Below are 21940 nucleotides of genomic sequence, written 5' to 3' on the forward strand. Positions count from 1 at the left end.
CAGGTAATAATCCTTCATCTATATTTATCCCTTTCTCCCACAGAGTTTAATAAAGGAAATTTCTCTGATTAATAACTTTTAGATTTAACAAACAGCACTGTTTGGGATTATACATCCATCTGGTCCAGTTTCAGAATTATCACTTGATGGTGTTGTGGATGTATAGAGCAGGAGCAGATGACTGGAGGGACTGGGGGAATCCTGCAGAGAGCTGAGCCAGCAGATTGTTTCCCCCAGTGAGCCATTTTATGGAACTTGTAAACCCACCCAGGGCTCTCCTTCTACAGGCCACAGGAGTGCTCCTGAGTCGAGGCTCTGGCTGATTCCATACTCCTTGTGGATACACATCTCCAGTATTGCCAGCTTGGCTGGGCTCAGAGCGAGGAGCAGAGCTCTGCTGTTTGTTCAGGGCTCAGCAGGCTTTGACCAGCCTGCCTGTATTTGTTGGGTTGGTCTCCAGCAGGTGCTGCTGCCTGGCTGTGAGAGCAGGACCAGGATCCAGCATGGTCAGTGAGATGTGGAGGGTTTGGTCCTTTCCTCCCTGCCAGGCTGGTGCTGTGGGCCAGTGGGATGGGACAAAGCCTGGTGTTGGATTTCTGAGTGAGCACCGAGTGCTCTGTGTTGGATCTCCTGGCCAGCCTCCCACAGGCTCTGCCTTCTCCTCACTCACAGCTCCCTGGGGGACACAAAGGCTACACAGGCACAATTCCCACTTTTCACTGGGATGATCTTTTCTCAAGGCTTGGGTTCCTGACAGCTCCCAGAAAATCCTGCAGGTGTACAACCCCAGGCTGTATGGGAGGCAGCTGATCCCCTCTCTCTTTCACACCATTCTCCTTTAACAGTTCAGAAGAGCTTTTGTGAAGAGAAGTCTTTTGCTGGATTATTTTAAAGAAAATACTCCAACTCTGAGGACAACCTCATGACTCTTTTTGCATTAACTCTCAGTCTCATTGAAGGTGCTCACAAGGTCCTGCAGGACATATGTTAGCCCATAGACTAAGTGGTTTCTTTTATAGTTTTTTTTGCTTTAAATTTTTTTATTAAATAGCATTTCATCTTTTTCCAAGGTTTGAAGGCAACTTTAAAAACTTCTCTCTTAGACTCACCATTGTTTTTCAGTTTTTCCTTTTTGTTAATTATTTCTCAGACATGCTAACACAACTCACAGATTGTAGTCATTGCTTTTTACTTCTGATAAATATTATCCAAAGCAGCAGAGCTGATGTAATAGAGTCTCCTTGTTCTTCCCTGAATCTTGTTCTGGTACAACAGAGGTCTCTTTCTATTTTCTATTCAGATAAATTACTCTAAAATATAATGATTATTTGAATTACTTCCAAAGGATAACACTTCAAGTTTGCATTCATTACCTTTTACAACTGGGAAAAGCCCATCCTCATGACACTTTTTAATGCAAAAGGACCTTTTTTGTCATTTTGTGCACTGGAAATAACATAATGTGCAATTATTACTTGTGTTCTGAGAAATCTGTCTATAATAGAAGGAAAACAATTTCCCCTTCTATTTCAGTACATGATTATACATTCTGTATATATACACACTGCTGATAATGGGTTTTAACCAATATTTTATTGATTTACTCTCGTTACATACAGAGTAATAAATAGCTTTCAGCTCTTTGGGATTTCATAGTTTTATTATACTTTATATTTTCTTTACAAATGGGACAAATGAATAATGAGAATTAGTTACTTTGTGACCTGGATCTCTCTTCAAGATGCACAGGTGCAGTAGTACTGGCTCTTAGGATGATTTTTGACTGAGTTTTTCTTTTATGACAGCTCATAATGCAGTGAATGCAGTCTTTAAAATTGATTTATGATCAAAATTTTTCATGAACATCCTTTAAAATTTTAAAGACTTTAACTGTAGCATGTTTGCAAATAGTGAAGTAGTTATAAACTATTGTTTGGGATTTTTTACTACCTTATTTGTATGTTTAGATGGAAGTACTGGGTGCTGAACATGTGGGGATGTGGTTCTTTAGTAAGATACATTTGAAGTTTGGGAGGTGCAATTCATTGCTCCTGTGTCCTATAGGATACCCAGACTTAAAATAACAGTTCTGTACACAGAGCAGTCTGCTCCTGATAGCTGCAGGCCTTAGCATTAAAGAAAAAAACCCACAAATCAGCCCAAATCAAACCCCAAACTCCAAAAACCCCAAACTTCCAAAAGCCCAAACAAAAAGAAAACTTTTCACATCTTAATAAAGTGAAGATGTTATTTTCAAAACACTGTTTAAATCTCCCATCTGCCTAACTGGGGCTTAACCCTGTCTGGCTTACAAATCAGTCTTTTATTTTTCCTTTACATATTCTTTTGATGCATGTCATCCATCAATGTTAGCAAGAACAGTAAATGCATTGATCTATTGCTGCACTTGACAAGTTAAATAACACTTTATGTAAGAAGTATTGATTTATAAAATCCAGTACATGTAATTAACATTAGAACTGTCAAAAGTTGAAAACAGTATTAACTTGCTGCTTATTTATAACCTAAAGAAAATTAAATAAAATATCCAGATTAATCAACTAACTCCTTTTCTTTGCCTTCAGATTTGTTAAGCTCAGTTATGTTTGCTAGAACAGTGATATGTTTCTTCCCATTTTGACAAGAAGAAATTACATGTTTTGCCAAAATAATTCTATAGTCTCCAGATCTGTGTATTTTCCTTGAAGTGGTGAAAGAATTCCACTTGGGTAGTTCTGAAAGGATTTGGTGTAAAAGAGATGGAAATAAGTGGTGATATTTGGGAAAATGAAAGTGCCCAGTTTGTGTGAGGCTTCCAAAGAGCCTTTGGTCCATCCCCTTGGGAGTGTCTGCACAAATACCTTGAGAGCTCTGCAAGGGTCATTCTGTGCTTCTGTCTCTTACCAGGTGCCTGTCCCAGAGTTTTCTTAAGATGTGGAAATATTTCAGTTGAGTCCTGTGAACTTTGTGCTGTACTTTGTTGTCATTTCTGTCCTAATCCAGAGTCACACGAGGACTTGAACAGTCCTGTCTCTGCTCAGCATTATGTGGGCTCCTGTGCTCACCACCCTCCAGTTCAGTTACACCACTCAGATCCTTTGAGTTGAGTTTTTTGAGGCAGGCATTACCCAGTTTCTAAACCTATTTACATCTTTCAAGTTTCAGGAAAAAAAAAAACAAAAAACTACAAGTTACATTTAAACAAAATAACAATAGCAGTGAGCAGTAGGCATTGCTTTTAACAAAGGCTTGAGCATGAATCATTTCCTCTCCAGCCCCCTTTATCAAAAGAGATGTGTTTATATCTTCTCTGGATATTCATTGCTGCTTTGCTATTTAGAAATAAATTCTCCTTGAGAACATAAATAGGTGCCTGACATGGCTTTCAGGTCTGGCAGCGCCTTTGCTGTTCCTTTGTTTCCTCCTGCTGCTCTTGTGTTTCTGTTCTGGTACTTCCAGACACTCCTCAGCTGTTTATCTTTTTGATTTTATTTATTGTCTGCACACTGAGAATGCCTCTTATAGCAGGCATGAACTTGAGGAAAGCACATTTATGTTTTCATCTTTTCTCTCCTGTTACGTGTTCTGTAGGGTTTCATCTCTCCTTCGTGCCAGTGTCAATTGGAATATTTAGAGGGTATATTTATAAATTGCTGGTTAGATATCAGTGAGATCAGGCTGCCCTACAGTAGTTGGAGATTGTAGATTATGTAGCAGCAACAATAGCTTCCTTTGTGGCTAAAATAATGAAGGAAATCCTGCTATATTTGGATTCCCTTTCAGCGAGGCAGCTCTGCCTTCCACCTGCTGAGGGCTGAGGTTTAAACACTAACAACTTATTTCCTCGAGTCTCTGAGTGAGGCTCTGTAAACATCACTGTATGAAGAGAATATGAAAAGCACAGAGGTTGTGCTTTGATACCAAATTCAGAGGCTGGAGGTTTCTTTGGAGATTTTGTTTTGGTTTTCATAGTTAATGGGTTCTCTTTCATTTGCCCGCTTTGTATGGATGTGCCTTTTTCTTTCAGTGCATTTGTAACTTTCTGAAAAACATCCTCATGAATATTAAAAAAAAAAATAAATTCTGGAGCCTTTTCCTGGATGAACTACAGTAAACATAATTTTAGAACATCACATGTAGCTTTTTGATTTCTAATCTTGCAGCAGGTAATGGCTTTATGCTGAAAGAGGGTGACTTTAGATGGGATATTGAGAAGAAATTCTTCCCTGTGAGGGTGGCGAGGCCCTGGCACATGGTGCCCAGAGCAGCTGTGGCTGCCCCAGCCCTGGAAGTGTCCAAAGCCAGGCTGGATGAGGCTTGGAGCCACCTGGGATAGTGGAAGGTGTCCCTGCCATGGCAGGGGTTTGGAACTGGATGGGCTTTAAGGTCCTTGCCAACCCAAACCATCCTGGGATTCTGTGGTATTCCATGAATTCACAGAGCTATGAATACTCACTGCCTTCTGATAAACAATAAGCCAATACAATTTTTTTTTGCCCTGACTGAACTGAATTATTACAGGTGATCAGAAAGTGAGACTAAAACATGAGGTGTAGAAATTAAATGGGAAAAGGAAGCCTTAGTGGGATTTTAGGTTAATACATCAGGAGCTGCTTGAGGCTCAGTTAAAACGATATCAGCTCATTATTTTTTTTTTCTCCTTGGCTGGTCTGCTGAAGAAATCAATTTTAAGAAGAGAATAATACAATTGCATGTGGGAAAGTTTTTCTTGGTGTATTTGGGGATAACTGAGAGAGGTTTATGTTGAATTTTAATGGAGGTATGCTACCAACCACTGTCTTTTTTTTTTTTTTTTTCTATCACAATCCAGGCCCTATAAAAAGTCTGCTATGGTTCTGTTTTGAGTGTTTCTAATAAAACTTGAGAAATCTTTTCTCAAAAGGGAATTCTTCAAGAAGTGATTGTGTAGTGAATGAAAAGATGGTCTTTAAATAGATGGCAGACTGTTAGGCAGTAGATTTTATGAATACAAAGAACAGGTTATGTTTAAGGACTTTTAAACATCTGTGATAGTAAGATTTTCTTTTTTAATCATAAAAAATCCTGCCCTGGCTTTTTTCTGTTGTCTCAGGATGCAAATGGATTTTTGTAGTTCATCTAAAGCTGTTCATAGAGAAAAATGGAAGAAGGCTAAGAGAGATAACAGGAAATGTTTGTGCCTTAAAACAGGGAAGAAAGGTTGGAAATATCAAAACAGGTTTTAGTGTAGCTAGTCACTTCATGGTGTTTATCTTAGAATTGTAGACATTTCTAGGGAATGAATTAGGATGTTTGTTCTTTTAAGCAGTACTATGTGTTAGCCAAGATTTGGGAAAAACATTTGGTCTGTTTGCATCAAGAAATGAGGAGCAGAGAAGCCAACTGGAATCTGCAGTGCCATTTAGGTAATTCAGAAATAGAGAAGTGATGCTTCAATTTAGGAAAAAAAAAGAATTTTTAATTAAATCTACTTGACTATCAGTGTGAAACACTCATTCTTGCCGCTTGGGACTCCTATTCTATTGAATTGTTGAAAGCTAATCATAACTATACATTACAGAATGTTTAGTTTTCCTCTTGGGATGGGCTGCAACAGGTTTGCAATCTTTAGTTCAATATTTCCTCCATCCAAATCAAATATATGATTGGCAATTACCCAATAGCTAACTTGCCAATTAGTTATGTGAGCTGTTCAAGGCAAAAAAAAAGAAATTACCCATTGAAATCTTGTCTCCCTGTGAGTGTGCATTTAAAAGAAATAAATGTCACTTATTCTAAAAATATGTGGGCTTCCTCACAGAATGTGCTGAGTCCTAAAACAATTTAATTCCATCCCCAATTAAACCTCTAAAAGCACCATCCATCAACCTCAGCTGATATCTGTATTTGCATTCAGGGATTATAATAGAGGTACCCAAAAAGAAGGTTATCTTTTTAATCTGTAGGATGACAAAAATGGGCAGCTTGGGCTCATTTCCTTGATGTGTGAAACTGGGGATGAAAGACTGATTTAAATACAGTTGCCTCAGTACTCCTCCAATATAAAATCAGATATCGTCTTTGATGAAAGTTCAGGAAATCCATTTTGAGAGAATGCTTTATACCATTGTGTGGAAATTCTTAGCTGCTGCAGTATATTTGAAAAATAACCTGATATTTTAATGAAATATTCACTATGATGCATCAGTCCTTTGCAATTGAGGTTTAGAATGAGGTAGTAAAATGCAATTTAAATTTAATTGTTGTACTTGGTGATTTATGTCACACTTCCAACCACAAAAATTTGAATCTCAAAGATCCAATATTTTGGGTAAAATAGACTTCCTGCAAATCAATACAGTTAAAGTGACTGAATGCTCTAATGTATGTTTGACATTGTTGACAGTTTATGAATAGATCATATACTAACTTCCCCAGCATCTCACCAATGCATTTTAGAAAATTTGAATTCAAAAGAAGATTGATTCAGATATATCTGAGTTCAATCTGACTTGCTGGTACATTTCCCAGGATTTACTGAGTTATAATTCCAAATTCATATGCCATATAATCTATTGAAGCTCATTTCCACAAGAGAATACAACTTGCATCCAGAGCTAGCCCATGTATGCATGTATATCAGAAACACTGAGATTAGAAAACTGAGATAGCAAGACTAAAAGATCCTTTTGAAAAGGAAATAGAGAAAAACCTTTTCTATATCCAACTTGGGAATAAGAAGAAAAGCTGTTTTTCCAGGAGTTGCAGTTATTTTTTGTCAGAGCAGAGCAGCTCGTGCTCGACTGTGCTCACAGCTGAACTTCAGTCTGGTCTTGAATGGAGTTTTACTGTCCACAGTTGTAACAATTTCTGTGGGTTACTGAGAAGATTCTTCCTGCCTCTAGTTTGGGTTTCTTGACTCCAGTTGCATTTTCCCTTTATTTTTATATTACATGTTCAATGCCCCAGACAGCCCTTTTGGGATACTCTTCCCACGGCAGGCATTGTTCACCCACCTGAGGGTGGCTCACATTTCCTTTCCTAGCAGACACTGAGAGCAAAAAGCATTCTGTATTGCTGATCTCCTGGGCTGATCATTCAGTCTCTACCTCATTTTCCTCAGGGAATTCCTCAGCAATAATTCTGGTTTTTATTTTCCTGTGTCAGCTGATCATACCTTTAGAAGCATATGAAGAAACAGTAATGTGCATCATGTTTTGTCTGGAGATTAATAAGCTAAAATCAATAGAGGTGTGCTACTTAATAAACCCATTGTGTTTTTCTTTTGTGTTGGAAAAATGTATCTCAGTCAAAACTCTTTTCAATGTTGAACCTGTAGGGCCAATGGAGCAATGGAAAGGCAGCTGCTCACCTGGTATTTGTTAAGTGATTGAGCTGTATTTGCTCTGAATTGCTGATTTATGTGCAGGTTGATCTACTTTTAATATTCAATATTAGCTCACTTAAAAATGACTTAAAAGTAGAGATGCATAACAAAGACAAATAGCAGTGGCACTGGGGATCTTTCAACCTGCTCTGAGTGCTCAGGACCACAGAACAGAATCTTTTTTTCAGGAAGTGGGCACCTGATTCTACCTGTAACTGTTGGTATCCAACTTTTCTGGAGGAAAAAAATATGAGATTTGAAGAGGGCAGTTGCAGTGGGTTTTACTGATGAGGGTGATGTGGTATTTCTCTGGAATACTGTAACTTTCCTTTTCTCTGCAGGGTAGAGGTTCTCAAGATCAAATTCTGTCTTTAATTAAGATTTATTAATTCCTGAGGGACAGGACTGTGCGACTGCTTTCAAGATTTTGTAGGACCTTGTAGTAACTGAAAGATCTATTTAATCTGACTTTGCTTTATGTGTTTTACAAATGTAAGCTCTTCAAGAGTTCAGAATCATTAGCTGAGCCTTGTTAATTTGTTTGTTAGAGGAAATATTTGAGGTCCTCCAGGTGGTGCTCTCCTGTTTCTGGAGTCACATTCACTCATGCAATCCCTATGAGATTGGGGTTCCTTGGCTGTGTAATGAGTATCTACTCCTGGAATTTTTGTTGCCATTCCAAAGCTGTCCAGCCAGGCTGCCTTTTGCTCTTGCAGGTCCTGTTTGTAAATTTGTGCCTGAAGGTGATTTTCAAGCAGAATGGAGCACGAGGGAGCTTTCAGCTCTCCTGCTGTGCATCTCATCTGCCAGGGCTGGGGACAAGCCCAGGGTAGAGAACCCAGCACCATTTTGTACTTAAATGTCAGCATTAGTGCAAGAAAAACTGTCTGGGTTTTGTTGAATTTAGTCCTGAATCTTTATTTTGAGGTAAAATCCATCTAAGCCTTGCATGTATTAAAGAAAGAAACTGGATGGGCCAACCCAACGATGTAATGAAACTCAAGCAGTTTGGAGGTGCAGAAAAGCAAGGCAGAAATGCTGTGGAGCAAATTTCCAGATAATTTTGGCATATTCAATCCTACTTCTTCTTGAGATTTACATTAAAATAAATCTGCAGCATCCTTTTAAGGACAGAAGTCAGGATGTTGGCGAGTTTGGTAAGCAGACTTAATGAAAATTTACTGAAGCTGTAAATATACATGTGCCAACAGATTGGCACCTTATCCCTTTGCTCCTTCTTGCAACTCAGAAAGTTCTTTAATTATTATTACTTTTATTTTTAAATCAGCATAGCTGAAGAGCTAGAGAGGCTGGAAGTATCAACACATTTAGGAAAAGCAACAGTGTATAGCATGAAGGCTTGCTTAATTTTTATTTTTTTTTAATATTCTAGCCAAGAATAATAATTGCAGTATTTCATTAATTTTGGTTTTAGGACTCAGATTGTCTTTTCATTAGTATTTTACTCCATTCTTGGAGAGTATAAAACAAAAAATGCCTTCCTGGCTTCTAAACCCTTGGTTGGCCAAGGTTACCCTCCTGGTGAGCCCTTTCTGTAGTTAATTACTGAGTGCAAGTATCTCATACCTATTAACTGCCCCCTTGTGCTTTCCATCCCTCAGCCAGTTACTTCTTTCCCACAACCCTTCTGAGACAGCTTTGATTTTTTCCCTGCCAATTTTCCTGTTTCCCTGGGATGCTCTATAACAATCAAACCTTTCCTTGCAGGTCCAGCTTTAAATTCTGCTTTCCATTACAGCTTCAAGCTCTAAATAAAGCCTGGGGGGCAGCCCTTGGTACCTGAGCCTGAGGTGTGAGCAGCCCTGTGCTGCAGAAATGCCAACGTCATCAAAGCTTCCTCTCTGCAAGGAATTTTTGCTCTGTATTTTATTTTCATTTCTGCTTTCAGTGAATATTTAGTGAGCTCTGATTGCATAATTGAATTTGATAAACTGATGGTATGTGATTGATGAGAAAGTCAGGAATAAAGGATTAGAAGATAAAATTACTTCAAGGGTTTAAGTAAATCTTCCAGAGAGCCAGGGTAATTTATAAAGCATGCTATACTCTTTATAAAAATATTCCCATAGGTCTATTAAATTTTAGCTTCTAACAGAACTGGATTGGGCTTTGAGAATCATTTTCATGTAATAACAGCTTGATTGTGATGCTTTAAATGGGAGATAGCTCTGAGTGGGCTGCAGCATCACTGGGTTTGGAATATTTGAGTGGGAAATATAGGGCTGAATGAAGACTTGTGGGCAGCACTTTGTCTTCCAAATGCATCATTTTTTTCTTGCAAAGACACGAGTTAGGAATAAGTGGATAATTCAGAGTAAGTAATGAAGGAGGTTGTGCTGCTGAGTCTGTAAATCACTGAAAACAAGGATCAACAAATGACTCAGTTTGGTGCAGAAACCACTTCCACTGAGCTCTCCCTCAGTGACTGAACTTTCTTTGGGCAGGAACAGCTTAGGGAGCTCATTCCAGGAGCCTCTGTACATGAGCAGGTAAGTGTTGTTTTCAGGAGACTCAGCACGAATCGTTTCACTTTACCAGCTGGGCTCTGTTATCTTCCCCTGAACACCAGCACTGCTCCCAGCTGCTGCTTTTCCATCTCCAGAGGAAGCCTGACACCTTTAATCTTACCAGGGTAGAATGTCTGCAGCTCCCTTGGGAGACTCCCCAAAATACCTTTGACAAGATTTAACATTTTCTCTCTTGTTTAGAAATACCTTTGTAAAAATCTGCTTTTCTCTCTGGGTAAAATAACTCTATTTCACAGGAACAGCCTCTGACTGCAACTTGAATTTTTCTTTATAACATTTAAAATATTGGTTGGTTTTACTAGTTAGGAGACAATGAGAATTGGGAGAAGATGATTTCACAATAATTGCAGTCATTAAAACAACTGAAGAGAAGCTTTGCAGAATATATTTTCAGTCATGTAATAGTGTGGAGAAGTGTAAAAGCTCTCCTTGGCTTGTCTGGGAATATCTGCTAGTTTGGAGCTGTTCCAATTTTCTCATATGTTGTATTGTTGTAGCTTCCTATATAGCCAATTTAGAGAAGATACTGCTGATCTGCACTCATCATAAATCAGGTTGTTTGAAAGACAGGTTATTTAAAATGCTACAAATCAGAAAAGAGCCCTACCCCAAACACAGTTTCTAATTCAGTTTGTTAGATTGGATTTTGTGTGATAGTTTTTAAGCGTTGCTTTCAGATTATGTGGTTTTTCTTTCTGCATAAATGACTGTGTTCCTGAAGTTAAATTCTAAAAGCTGAGGAGAGAATTTGTCAATCCAAATCATCAGATGGGTGAGGAGCTGTGGTTGATTTATGGCCCATTGCAGGAGATATTTGGCACCAGTGGGCCTGGGGCTGCCTGGCCACGCTCAGCTGGAGCCCAGCTCTGACCCCTCAGTGATAACAAGCCTGTGCTGCCACGTGCTCTGCAGTCAGAAAAATCCCCTGAGCAGAGGCAAAGTGAAAGATAAAGGCTTGGGGACTTTGACAATCCCCAGGCTGGGCTGTGAACCCCAGTGGAACACCAAGGTCACCGGGAAACCACCACCAGCCCCCCTTGGCCCAAGCTCCTGGGGCTGTCCTGGGGCTGCCAGTGATTCTGGAACCTGTGGATTCAAAAATTCCAGCCAGCCTTGAACAGCACGTGAGGGCACTCCAAGCTTTAAAAAATAGGTTAAACTCTTTAAATATAAAATGCCTGAGTATATATAAAATACCAAGTATAAAAATGAAATATAATTATTTAAACATAAAATTCCAAGTATAGAAATGCCTGAGATTTTTGTGTAAAATAAATGTTTAAAGGGAGGTTTGCAGTTTAACTGAACCATTACTTGCACTGGGACAACATTTGTGTATCTTGAGGTTTTTTCTGTCTTTTATATATAAAGTACACACACACACCCCCTGCACACTTTAAAGAAGAGCTCAGTATTGTCTACTTATTCAGTATTATTAATATTTTATATAAAATTTCTGACTTTGAATGTCACTCCAGTGTTTTATGTGTAATCATAAAATCCTGAAAGTGTTCCAGGCCAGGTTGGATGGAGCAGCCTGGTCTAGTGGAAGGTGTCCCTGCCCATGGGAAGGGTTGGAACTGGATGAGTTGTAGCATCCCTTCTAACCCAGGCCATTCTGTGCTAGCTTTGGTTATAGAAAGTATTTGTATGTTTCTAAAACTAAGCCTGTAGTTCCTTTAGAGTTACAGGTAGAAATTCAACACATAAAGTGTGAAAAGTCTTCATCTTCCAGAGGTGACGGGGGTAGATCTCCAGCAGGCGTGGACTCAGAATCAATCTGTATTTGAGCAGAGCTTTGGCAATTTACCCATCAAGAATTTTGCTGCTTGGAGTGTTTTATTTGTGATACACAAGAGTTTGAGATTACAAGTGACCCTTGCATATTACTGAAGTACCCGAATTCAAAAATCTGTTCGTGGCTTCAGGTAATGTTATTTAACACATTTTGGTTTGCAAGAACGTTGAAAAATACATTAAACTTGGAAGGTGTTTTTTTTCTAAATTCTTCTCCCTATCAAGAATCTTCATTTACCCTGAGACTTCTCCTGCTGTGATAATCATTTCTATCCAAGATTACAATTCTCGTTTCTATTCAAGAAACTTTAAAAAAAATGGGTAAAAAAATAAAAGCTTTGAGTGGATTTAATCCTCAGAAAGGAGAGGAGGGAAAAAAAAACCCAGTAGGGTTGTTCACTGCCTGCTGCAGCAGACAATGTTGGAATTCTCATCTGGGGAAATGGTAAACATGGACAAAAGCTTGTCTGAGAGGGCAAGGACAAAGTTTATCAAGATCTTGGTAATTCTGCCCCTAAAGATAAAGCTTAGTTATGAAAGAACCAGTGCAAGCCTTAACTGAATCATGTTGTTTCTTGTTTTACCATGACTGTGTTGAGGAGAAATTAGCTAAATATCAGTAGTTTCTCCTTTATTTTCCTAAATAACCTCCAAACCCATTTTTTCCTTTGTGTTTCAGGGGATGTTGCACCATTCTTCAAGACAGAACCAGGCTTGCCCCAGATCCACCTGGAAGGAAACAGGCTGGTCCTTACGTGCCTTGCCGAAGGCAGCTGGCCCTTGGAATTCAAGTGGTTGCACAACGACAGTGAAATCACCTCCTACTCCAGTGAATACAAGTAAATAGCTTTCATATAATCACCCCTGCAAGTGGAATTGCAAAAAACAACCCCAACCAAACCCCACCCCTCAGTTTCCCAATGCCTCAAAGAGCTTTGTAGATACAGGCACAGGGACTTGGGGCTTTATTATGAAAGAAGAGGAGGTTTGTAAACAGATGAGATGAGATTCCTTTGCTAAAAATGAGATTTAATGCTTCAAAACATGGGTCCTGACATGGAATTTTTAAGTTCCAGAAGTGCCTTTTGCTGGAGATGTAACTTTTACCTGTGTTTGTGATAAAGAGGAGCCACATTCCTTAGCTAAATGTTACATATGATGTGTGAACTCATCCTTGAACAGAGCCAAGCTCGCTGGGACTGTCCATCTCCATCAGATCTGGAGGAATGTGCTCTGTCTTAAATTCCACACAAAACTTTCTGTTTCAATTCCAGCAATTCCAAAAGGGAGCTGATAGTTTAACAAACTGCCCTTTAATGATTGTGCAGTTTGCCCCCAGGAGCTCCCTCCTGCCTTCCTCCCCATCCCACAGACATTCCATCAAACAGGAGCTAAACCACAGCCTGGCTTATCAGAGCTCATTCCTGCTGATAGGCAGCTCATGGCTGGCCAAGTACCAACGTGCCAAACAGCCAGGCTTGGTCTGCTTTTCTCTAATGTGGGAGGATTGACTGGGTTTTCTCTGTGCAAACAGAAATTTCTGTACCCTTACGGAAATTTAATTTTTATGCAGCTTATTTGGTGCTTTCAAATTTTGTAGAATTTGCCAGGTGAGTTTAGATGTTGTGAGGGGTGGGTATGTGACAGAGAGAGCCCAGGTACAACAGCTGTACCTTTTGCAAAGCAAGCTAAATACTGCATTTTGGGACAAAAGGCAGTAGAGAAAAGTCATGTTCCCTTACTATAGATAGAAATTACAGTATGAGGTGGTATGCAGATAATGCAGATAATAACATAAAGTTCTATATTGTTAAACAAGGTAATACATAATTACTTTTCTCAAAGATTTTCAAAATTTTAACCTAGCACTAGTTCTACTCTTGATATTATTTACATTTACACAGCAGTGGGGGAAAAATTCCCTTAAAAAACTTTTTAAAACTTGTGGGGGTCATTTAGCATTTCAGGTATTTAGCAACAGTTTAAACCCAAGCATTTAGTTCTAGCTGAAGTTCCCTAGAAATGCAAGACTTGATTTGGAGGAGCCCCCTTACTCCTGAGTCCCTGCATCTATTCATGGTTGCTGCTTTCAAGCCTTTGGGATGTGGAGCCACATGCACATAAGAGGAGATTTGTGAATGCTTTCTAGCAAATGAAAAGATCTCTAATAGCCCAACAAATCACAGAATGTTTGAGCATGGCTTTGTGCAAATGCCACTTGTTTTGATCAACGACAGCAGAGTCAGTGGTAGTGGCTGGGTAGGAGCTGGAAGCAGCCCTTGACCATGTGAGATGCTGAGAGAGAGGGAGGGAAAATGGTGGGGGGGGACAAACACATGCACATGGAATGAGCAGCAAGCAAAGGTTAGAACTCCAGCCCTGTAGGTGTGCTAGGCACTGGGAGATGACATTTCATGGTATTAGGAGAAACCTGAGTAAGAATGTGTGACATTTTGAAATAAGACCTGAGTGCCGTGGTATTTCTTAAACAAGTGGACATCCCAATACAAAATTGGAATTTTACTGTGTATGACAGTGTGAGTCAGTTATTGGAACACCTTTCCCAAGCTGTGTGGGCACATACCTGCACCCATTCCCTTGCTTCTTATATTGCATTTAATTTGTTCTTGTGAATGTCAGGTCATTTTTCAAACCATATTTATTAATCTGCATTTTTTTATATTGTTCTTATTTCTATTTCTCATTAAAAGACCTGGCTCAGAGGAAGCTGCTGGTTTATGATAATAATATTGATAGAAAATATTAATTTAGAAATTGCATCCCTACTGCTACACCACAGCCAGAGATCAGCTAAACAGGATTTTGATTCTGTAGAAATGCAAAGCTTTAAGCTTCCAAAAAATGGCATAGGTGCATTAGGATGAATGAAAGCAGGGAAAAGATATGCTCAGACATAAAAATTGCAGTTGCAAAATGTAACCTTTAACCCCATAACAGTTTGCTGTGCAGTTTTCTTGGGTAAATAGCCTGTTTAAATGCACGGATCTTCCTGAGTAAGTGACTTCTGCTGCAATTTGAATCATCAATCAAAGATTTTTTGGTAATTGATATTACTTAGTGTGTCTCAGTTAAAGTAATGTCTATATTGTAACAGGCTGAAATATATTATTATAACAGCCCAAGTGAGTAAAGAACTAATTGGAGCCTCTGCATTGTGACATTGGTGACCCTGAGTGAGCAGCTCCTCTTTGTCTAACGAGGCTGGTTGTGTGCACAGCCCAGCATTTACAGTGACTGTGCATGCACCACTTTGTGTTAAGTATTTATAAAACAACCTTAGAAATTCTTTGTGATCTGAGATCCACCTTATGATAACAAATCGATGCTGCTGACTGCAGGAGCAATTTTGGTCATGTCTATAGGTTAAGAGACTGTAAAGTTCAGGCAGTGTCTTTTTCCTGTTTTCCTTTTTTTCCCCCCTTTGTTTTCTTTTGAATTAAGTTCTGCACCAGGTGTGTCTGTCATATTTGCTTTTGAGGCCTGAAGATAATGATTTATTGGAATTTAAGAAACTAAGGTCATATCTAAGCAGCCATATACTTTCAACCAAACTACTTAAAAGTATCTGATTATTATGTTTTAACAATGGACACATTTCAGTTTTGCTTCTGTTCTTTAAAAGTTAGATCAGTTGATCCATAAGTCTTTTGTTAAAAAGCTTGAGTAGATAAAAAGCAACATGAATATCTAATAAAATACACTTAGCTTTAATTCTGTATCCATAATTATGACTATTAAATCCCATAGCCTATAGCTTCACTTTCAACTCTTAGGACATTTAAAATTAAAATGAGGGTTTAAATTTTAGATTAGGAGCAAACTGTAAGTGTTGGCTGGGATTTCTCCTCAGGTGGCTGATGTCACTCCCTGCTGGAGCTCTTTGCAGAGGGGTGATGGAGCACGTCAGGCTCAGGGAGACTCCCCTTGAAGCTGCTCTTTTCTGCTTGTCACTTCCCATCTCTCTGCAGAACCTGCCCAAACTCCAGGTTCTGCTTGGCTGTGCCATTTAAAATGAGGGAAAAGTTGGGGCTGACTTTCCAAAGTCCTTGCAGACATCCCCAGGAAACTCCAGGAGCCTCCATACAAAACCATGACACATCTCTACAATGGGAGGATCTGTCTTCAAAGTTTGAGTGTAGACAAAAATAAAGCAAAATTCTGTCTTGTCACTGTAAAGAATTGTATTAACCTTTGTTTTCAGTTCATTCAGGGAAAGAAAGTCTGATTTAGAACTTAGAAAGCTATTTATATCCCTTGGTGCCAGTCAGAAAACAAGTGGAATGGGAAAAGCATGGCTCAAAAAGCAGTATCAAGGCTGTTAGGTCAATAGAAAAGTAGGTTTTAAAACAATAATAAGACAGAGGAAGAGCATAAAGATTGTTTAAAATTGTAAACACAGACTCAGAAATTCCATTAATATTTATCCCTTGCCCAGGTTTGCAATTTTCAAGTTAGTCTCAAACAGTATTAACACATGTCCTATCTCTTTTTTCCACATTTGTTATTTAATTCTTGAATTTTGCTTGCTGTACCTGCACATTATACCCAGTAGGTCCACTGAGAATCCAGCTGCTCTAGGTTTTGGCTGCCTTGGAATTTCCAAAGTAGATGGGATTTTCACTGTAAATTTTTAAAAGATTTTCATTTCTTCAGGCAACATGTTAAGAATGTTTCCTGCTGAAACTTTAATAAGTCAGAAAAGAAAACCAAAGTAGGACACTTCTGATCTAATTGATTTGTTTTGTCCTGGTGGCAGCAAAACTAAATCTATATTACTGTCCTAGTACAGATGAATACTCAGAAAAGAGGCCTTTAATTTTGGCTTTATTTAAGAGACAAGGTATTAGCCAAGTAGGACACTAAATTTTTATGGGAGAATAAAAGATTGTTGATGTATAACTGTTGGGTAAAAACTGTAAAAATTAATTTTCAGTATTTGTTAGAATCTTCAGTTCTTTCTTTTTTTTTTATAATGATGTTTTACAACAATCTTCTTCCTGGCAGAGAAGGAAATGATTTTGTAAGGAACTAGAGAAGCCTCCTGTCCTATTGATTTCTCTCCTTGTGTTTTCACCTGCTCTCTCACTCTATTCCCCATGGTGAGGCTCATCAGGCAAGAGGAAAGAACATTCCTGCTTCAGAGTCATTATTTGTGTGCTGGGCTTGCTGTGGCTCCCATAAAGAGCACAGGTTGGAAGCTTCCTTTTCTTCCTGCACAGCCACAGGAGGGAATGTGCTGGTGGCTCCTGGGCAGGCCACAGTAGAAAGGAGGAGGTCACAGGAGTCACAGCTCATATCCACTGGCAGCCAGGGGCTCCTGGAAGCCCCAGGGATGTCTAAGGCTTGCCCACGGTGTTGGGCTCTGCTTTAGTCCCCTGTGTTTGGTGGTGTAACCCAATTGCTGGAGTGTCTTTTGTGATGACACCAGAATCCTCTGCCTCTTTTGTTTTATGCTCCCTGATCCTGTTCAGGCATTAAGCTCTGCACGTGGGTGTGTACACTATATTTGAGTCCAAGAAGAAATGTTTTCTTTTAGTGGAATTAAATTTAGAAGATTAAAATTCAGCAGTTTTCCTTTTCCTTATCTACCATAAAGGCTTTCATTAATCCTGCCATAATATCTCCTGAAGGTGACTGGGGGAATATGTGCTTCTGATTAATGTTTGTTTAATGCAGGATTATCTCTATTATTCATGTGTTTTATTCCCATTAAAACTGTGCCTATCAGCTCATTTTCATGTTGAGCAATCAGATGTAGCTGAATGAGGAAGGTGAGATTAGTGGACTGAGTGTCTGTTTGAAGGGCAGAGCAAACACAAAGTACAGCACAAGGTGGCACTTCCAGGATTCCTGAGTTTCAGTGGTCACACAGTGGAGCTTTCATTGGAAAGCTTTGATACTTCTTGCAAGTCTTCCTAATAACTACACTTAAGCTTCTTGTGGCTCCTTTGAACTAATTACCTGCTTTGCCTTATGAATGAAGGTAGAGAAAACTAGGGGAAAAATTGAAGTCTGTCTTTCATGTGAATTTTTGATACACTTGTCATTTGTCATAGGCAGAACTGAAGACTGAAAGGTATTTGCATGCATTTCGTGTCAGCTGTTTTTTAAAAATCTGTACATAACAGTCAATACTGTAACCAAAGACCTGAGATTGCACAAGAATGCTGTTTGTCAGTAAAAATACAATAAGCATTTAAGACAAAGTGCAAACCAGGAAGAAGTGCTCTCTAACTGTGCCTTTTGCCCCGCAGGTACATCATCCCAGCTCTGCAGAGAGCTGATGCTGGCTTCTACCAGTGCATCGTGAGGAACAGGATGGGGGCACTGCTGCAGAGGAGATCTCAAGTCCAAGTGGCATGTATGTCTGAGTGGGGGTCACTCTGTGACTCATTAGCTTATTTTTGGGTAAAAAACCTGATGGGTGATGACATTTGTCAGTCTGAACAGGTGTTAAATATCAGGCTTAACAAGTTTTTTCAATTACTGCCTCAAAAGAATTTCATACTTCAGTTATCATCTGGAAGCAGCTCAGAGCAGTGCAACGCAGTCCTTGAGCTGTTCAAAGCCATGGAAATGAGATTGTTTGGAGAGAACTGTTCACTTCATGGAATTAAGGAAGGCCATGCACAAAACTATCAAAACTATCAAAACAACAGCAACAGCAAGAAGAAAAATTCTAGAGGAAAACAGCAGCATCTGAATGGGAATAGGATGGTGGAATAGCACCAGGAAGATTTCACATTGTAATCCTTGTGGTACAAAATCAGCAGTTTTACAGCAAAACTTTAAAATTCTGTTCTCAACACCTTTCTGAAGCAAACCCCCCCAGTGTGTTTGCCCCACTTCAGTTTGGACTTGACAGAATTTTTGAAATCCAGCTGCCATTTGGAAAAGTTTAGTTAGTTTTCTCAGGTGTTTGTGCTAATGAACGTGAAATAAGAAATGATCTCATACCTTTGATTTCCTTTTTCTCAGTTAACATGTAGAAAATACAATTCAAGTAACTTTGGAAATAATAACAAGATTAGCCCTATTTTTTTTTCAAAAGGTAAAAGCATAAAATAAATTTTAAAGAGGCAGATTTGTGTGCTGTGCCTAAGAAGTCTCATAGTGGATCAAATTTCTCCTCGATAGGGTCAGTAACTGGAAATTCAGTAGTAGTAAATGTCAGTTGATAAGCAGAATTTAGAGAAATTCAATTATTTATTAGATACCCAATTTGAAGGAACTGATTCAAGCTAATCAGTATGTCAGTAAGGGAAATTACATGGAATTTCCTGTGTTTTAAAATAAAACCAGTTGCAAATGGCATTATGTAAGTTTTGGTATCATGTTCATCAGTTTACTCCACACACTATATCTGTAATGTTAGTGAAATCAGTAATTTGATGTTTGGTCTCCCTATTGTTTCAGAGCTGCTGGGAGCTAAAGTAAAAATAAACTGCTGCTAAAATGGGGTTTTCCTTCCTTGACCTCTGCCAGCTGTTGTGCCCCTGCTGTCCACTGACCATGGGCTCACTCTGACCTGGCTCAGACCCTTGCAAGCATTTTTCCAAATACTCCTCTGCAGATTTAGTGAATTCTGTCAGGTCACAGAGGATCTACTGCAAGCTGCTGTGAGTGAACAGAACTTTGAGTGAGGTGTGGGGCGAGCAGGAGTTTTAGAGGGGAAGAGGAGGGTGAGGTTCTTCTTCTTGAGCAGCACTGAACCTTTGGAGGAGCCTCTGGAGCTGCATCTCCACGTGTGGTTTCAGGGGACAAAGGCTTTGGCAGCAGTCCCAGGGAAAAATGTGCCCATTTCCTCCTGCATCCCACTAATCATCCCCACTCCTGGATTGCAGTGGAGCTCACTCCCCTTTAGGCTCAGCAGGAAAACGTGTTTGAGCAGCTGTGGGCTGGGAGACTTCTCCAAAATTTCTGAAAGAGCAATAGTTCTTTTGTTGGGCTGTTAAAGTTGTCTCCCAACTCCTCCCTGCCCTGCTCCCTACCCAGCTGTGCAAGCAGTTGTACTGGCACAGTGCAGGGAGCAATTCCTCAGGAAGTCCTGGTGGGAACAATAGTGAGAAGGAGACACAGGAATGCTTTTCCTCAATGCTGCTGCTGCTGCTGAAGAATTTTGTCTCCTGAAATGACAACTTTATTCCCCTCTGCAGTGCAGAGTTTTGTCTCTCCAGGCTGGTTTTTGTGTGTTTGGCTGTTCTGGAGAGAGTGAGAAGTGCAATTGTTTACTTTTCTTCAGTTTTAGTTTCCCCCCATTTAATTTCTCGATCTGCATTGCTGAAGGAGGCTAAAAGGTTCTCTCTTAAATCTGTCTGAATTAAGCAGTCTATGTAGTAATTCATTTATTCATTTCTTTTCACTGATAAAGACACTGAGGCAAAGCAAACCAGATCCTGTGTGACTTGGGAGACCTTTGGTCTTGAGCCTTTGTGACATCAATGGCTTCTGTAGTGAAATTGCCCGTCAGATTTGCACTTTATTCCTGCAGATTAAAGTGTTCTACAAGTTTTAAATACCCTCTTTCTCCTTCACTCAGGGTAGCTACTGATGCCATGTCACTGTTTTCTGTTTTAATGGTTTTTATATCAATTAATTGATTTAAGCTGTGGGGATGTAGTGAAGTTCCTGATATTTTATCATCTATTGCTTTTTGGTTATTCTTCAAAACATATCAGAAAGGAACATTCCAAGGGATTCCTAAAACATCTTAGCCACTCATCAAAACTTGTGGGGATTGAAATGTTAGTCTTTTAACTCAGAAGGATTCACAAGAAATTATCTATTTTTGCCAGTGAGTAGAGGATGCTTCCCAATACACTTCAGCTCAAGATCTCTAGTGAAAAATTAAAAGGTGTAATTATAATGGCACTGAGAAAGATCTGAGGTGTTTTCCATGTCCTAGATATCTGAAGTAGCAGGGAACTTGTTAAATAATTTAAAAAAAAATTCAACACATGCTAACATATTACTTAACTGAATGGGAACAGAAATTTGTGAGAAAACTGCTGAGTAAATCTTAATTACAGGATGGGCTTTAAAACTCCTGTATTGTGAAAACTAAAATAATCACACGACAGTGAAGTTAATTAGATCCACCTCCGCAGTTTGAAATTTCTTTTCAAGTAGCTGATCTGATTACAGCTGTAAGGAATCTGGAGCAGCAGAGGAAGTACAATGCTGATTATGTCTGAATAAATAACTTGAAAATCACAAAGATGATTAAAGCTTCTTTAAAATACCATGTGTTTTTAATTTCTGCTCTTCTTCTGTCTCTTCTCATCTCCTGCCATTCACAGACCTGGTAGTAGTCATTTCTTTTCTGTCCTTTGCATCCCTCTCTGCAGCACAGAACTTGTAGAGAACCCTGCTGTCCTTAAAAAAAAAAAAAAAGGGAATTCAGTGACAGAAGCTGGAATAGGTCTCTGTTGTGTGTGTGTCAGTTTCCTAGTTTAAATCAAATTAAAATGCAGAGAAGTTCTTTGGAGGGTGAAGAAGTAAGAGACTACAGCCCTGTTCATTTTAATGGGTAAGAATGGAGTACAAAAGGCAATGGAAAAACAAGAAAAAAACACTCACTGAGTTTCTCCAAGGTCTCCCCAGATACCTGAACTTGCCTGTGAAATAAAGCCTGCAGAGGCAGGGGTTCTGCAAGGGTAGCATCATTTCTTCCAGTAAAACTTTTGTTAAAAGCTGCTCTCTAACACTAGGGATGCACTACTGACCTTGGAATGTTGTGCCAGGAGAGCTGCCAGCCCCCAGCACGACCTTGGGATTCCAGGATCATTTTGGGATCTTTGCCTAGGTCTGACTCTGTTGGCCTGGCTGCAGGGGAAGAGCTGCTTGTCTGTTTGTGTAGCTTGGATGAAAAACAAAGAGATGAACAAAAAATGGACACATTTATATACACCATGAGCATCCCTTTGAATTGCAGGAGTTTCCTTTTTATTGTTAAGGATTTGTCTGAAAAAGCCTCCAACCAAAGCAAGCAAGCCTCCATTAAAATGTCATTTCCAGTAAAACCCCTCAGTTACTGCCCAAGAGCACAGGGGCCACACAGGGCTGCTCAGGGATGCTCTGCCTGTGTGCAGCAGCAGCACTGGGGTTTCCTTCATCTGCCTCTGTAATCCAAACTCCCAAAATTCCAAACTGTCCCCTGAGCCACAGTGTCCCATGAGTAACTACCAGTGCCAGTGGCTGGTGGGAA

General features: G+C 39.5%; 1 protein-coding gene across 2 annotated transcripts in view; it reads left to right on the plus strand.

Annotated features, from left to right (window-relative positions):
- Positions 1 to 21940, plus strand: part of SDK1 (sidekick cell adhesion molecule 1) — a 390039-nt gene that overhangs the window by 96841 nt on the left and 271258 nt on the right. For both annotated transcript variants that reach the window (XM_059862197.1, XM_059862198.1), the window contains 2 exons: positions 12392 to 12551; positions 17988 to 18094. In XM_059862197.1, coding sequence (XP_059718180.1) covers positions 12392 to 12551; positions 17988 to 18094 — 267 coding nt within the window. The remainder of the gene's footprint in view (positions 1 to 12391; positions 12552 to 17987; positions 18095 to 21940) is intronic.

This window comes from Haemorhous mexicanus, chromosome 17 (assembly GCF_027477595.1).
Source record: "Haemorhous mexicanus isolate bHaeMex1 chromosome 17, bHaeMex1.pri, whole genome shotgun sequence".
NCBI classification, from domain to species: domain Eukaryota; kingdom Metazoa; phylum Chordata; class Aves; order Passeriformes; family Fringillidae; genus Haemorhous; species Haemorhous mexicanus.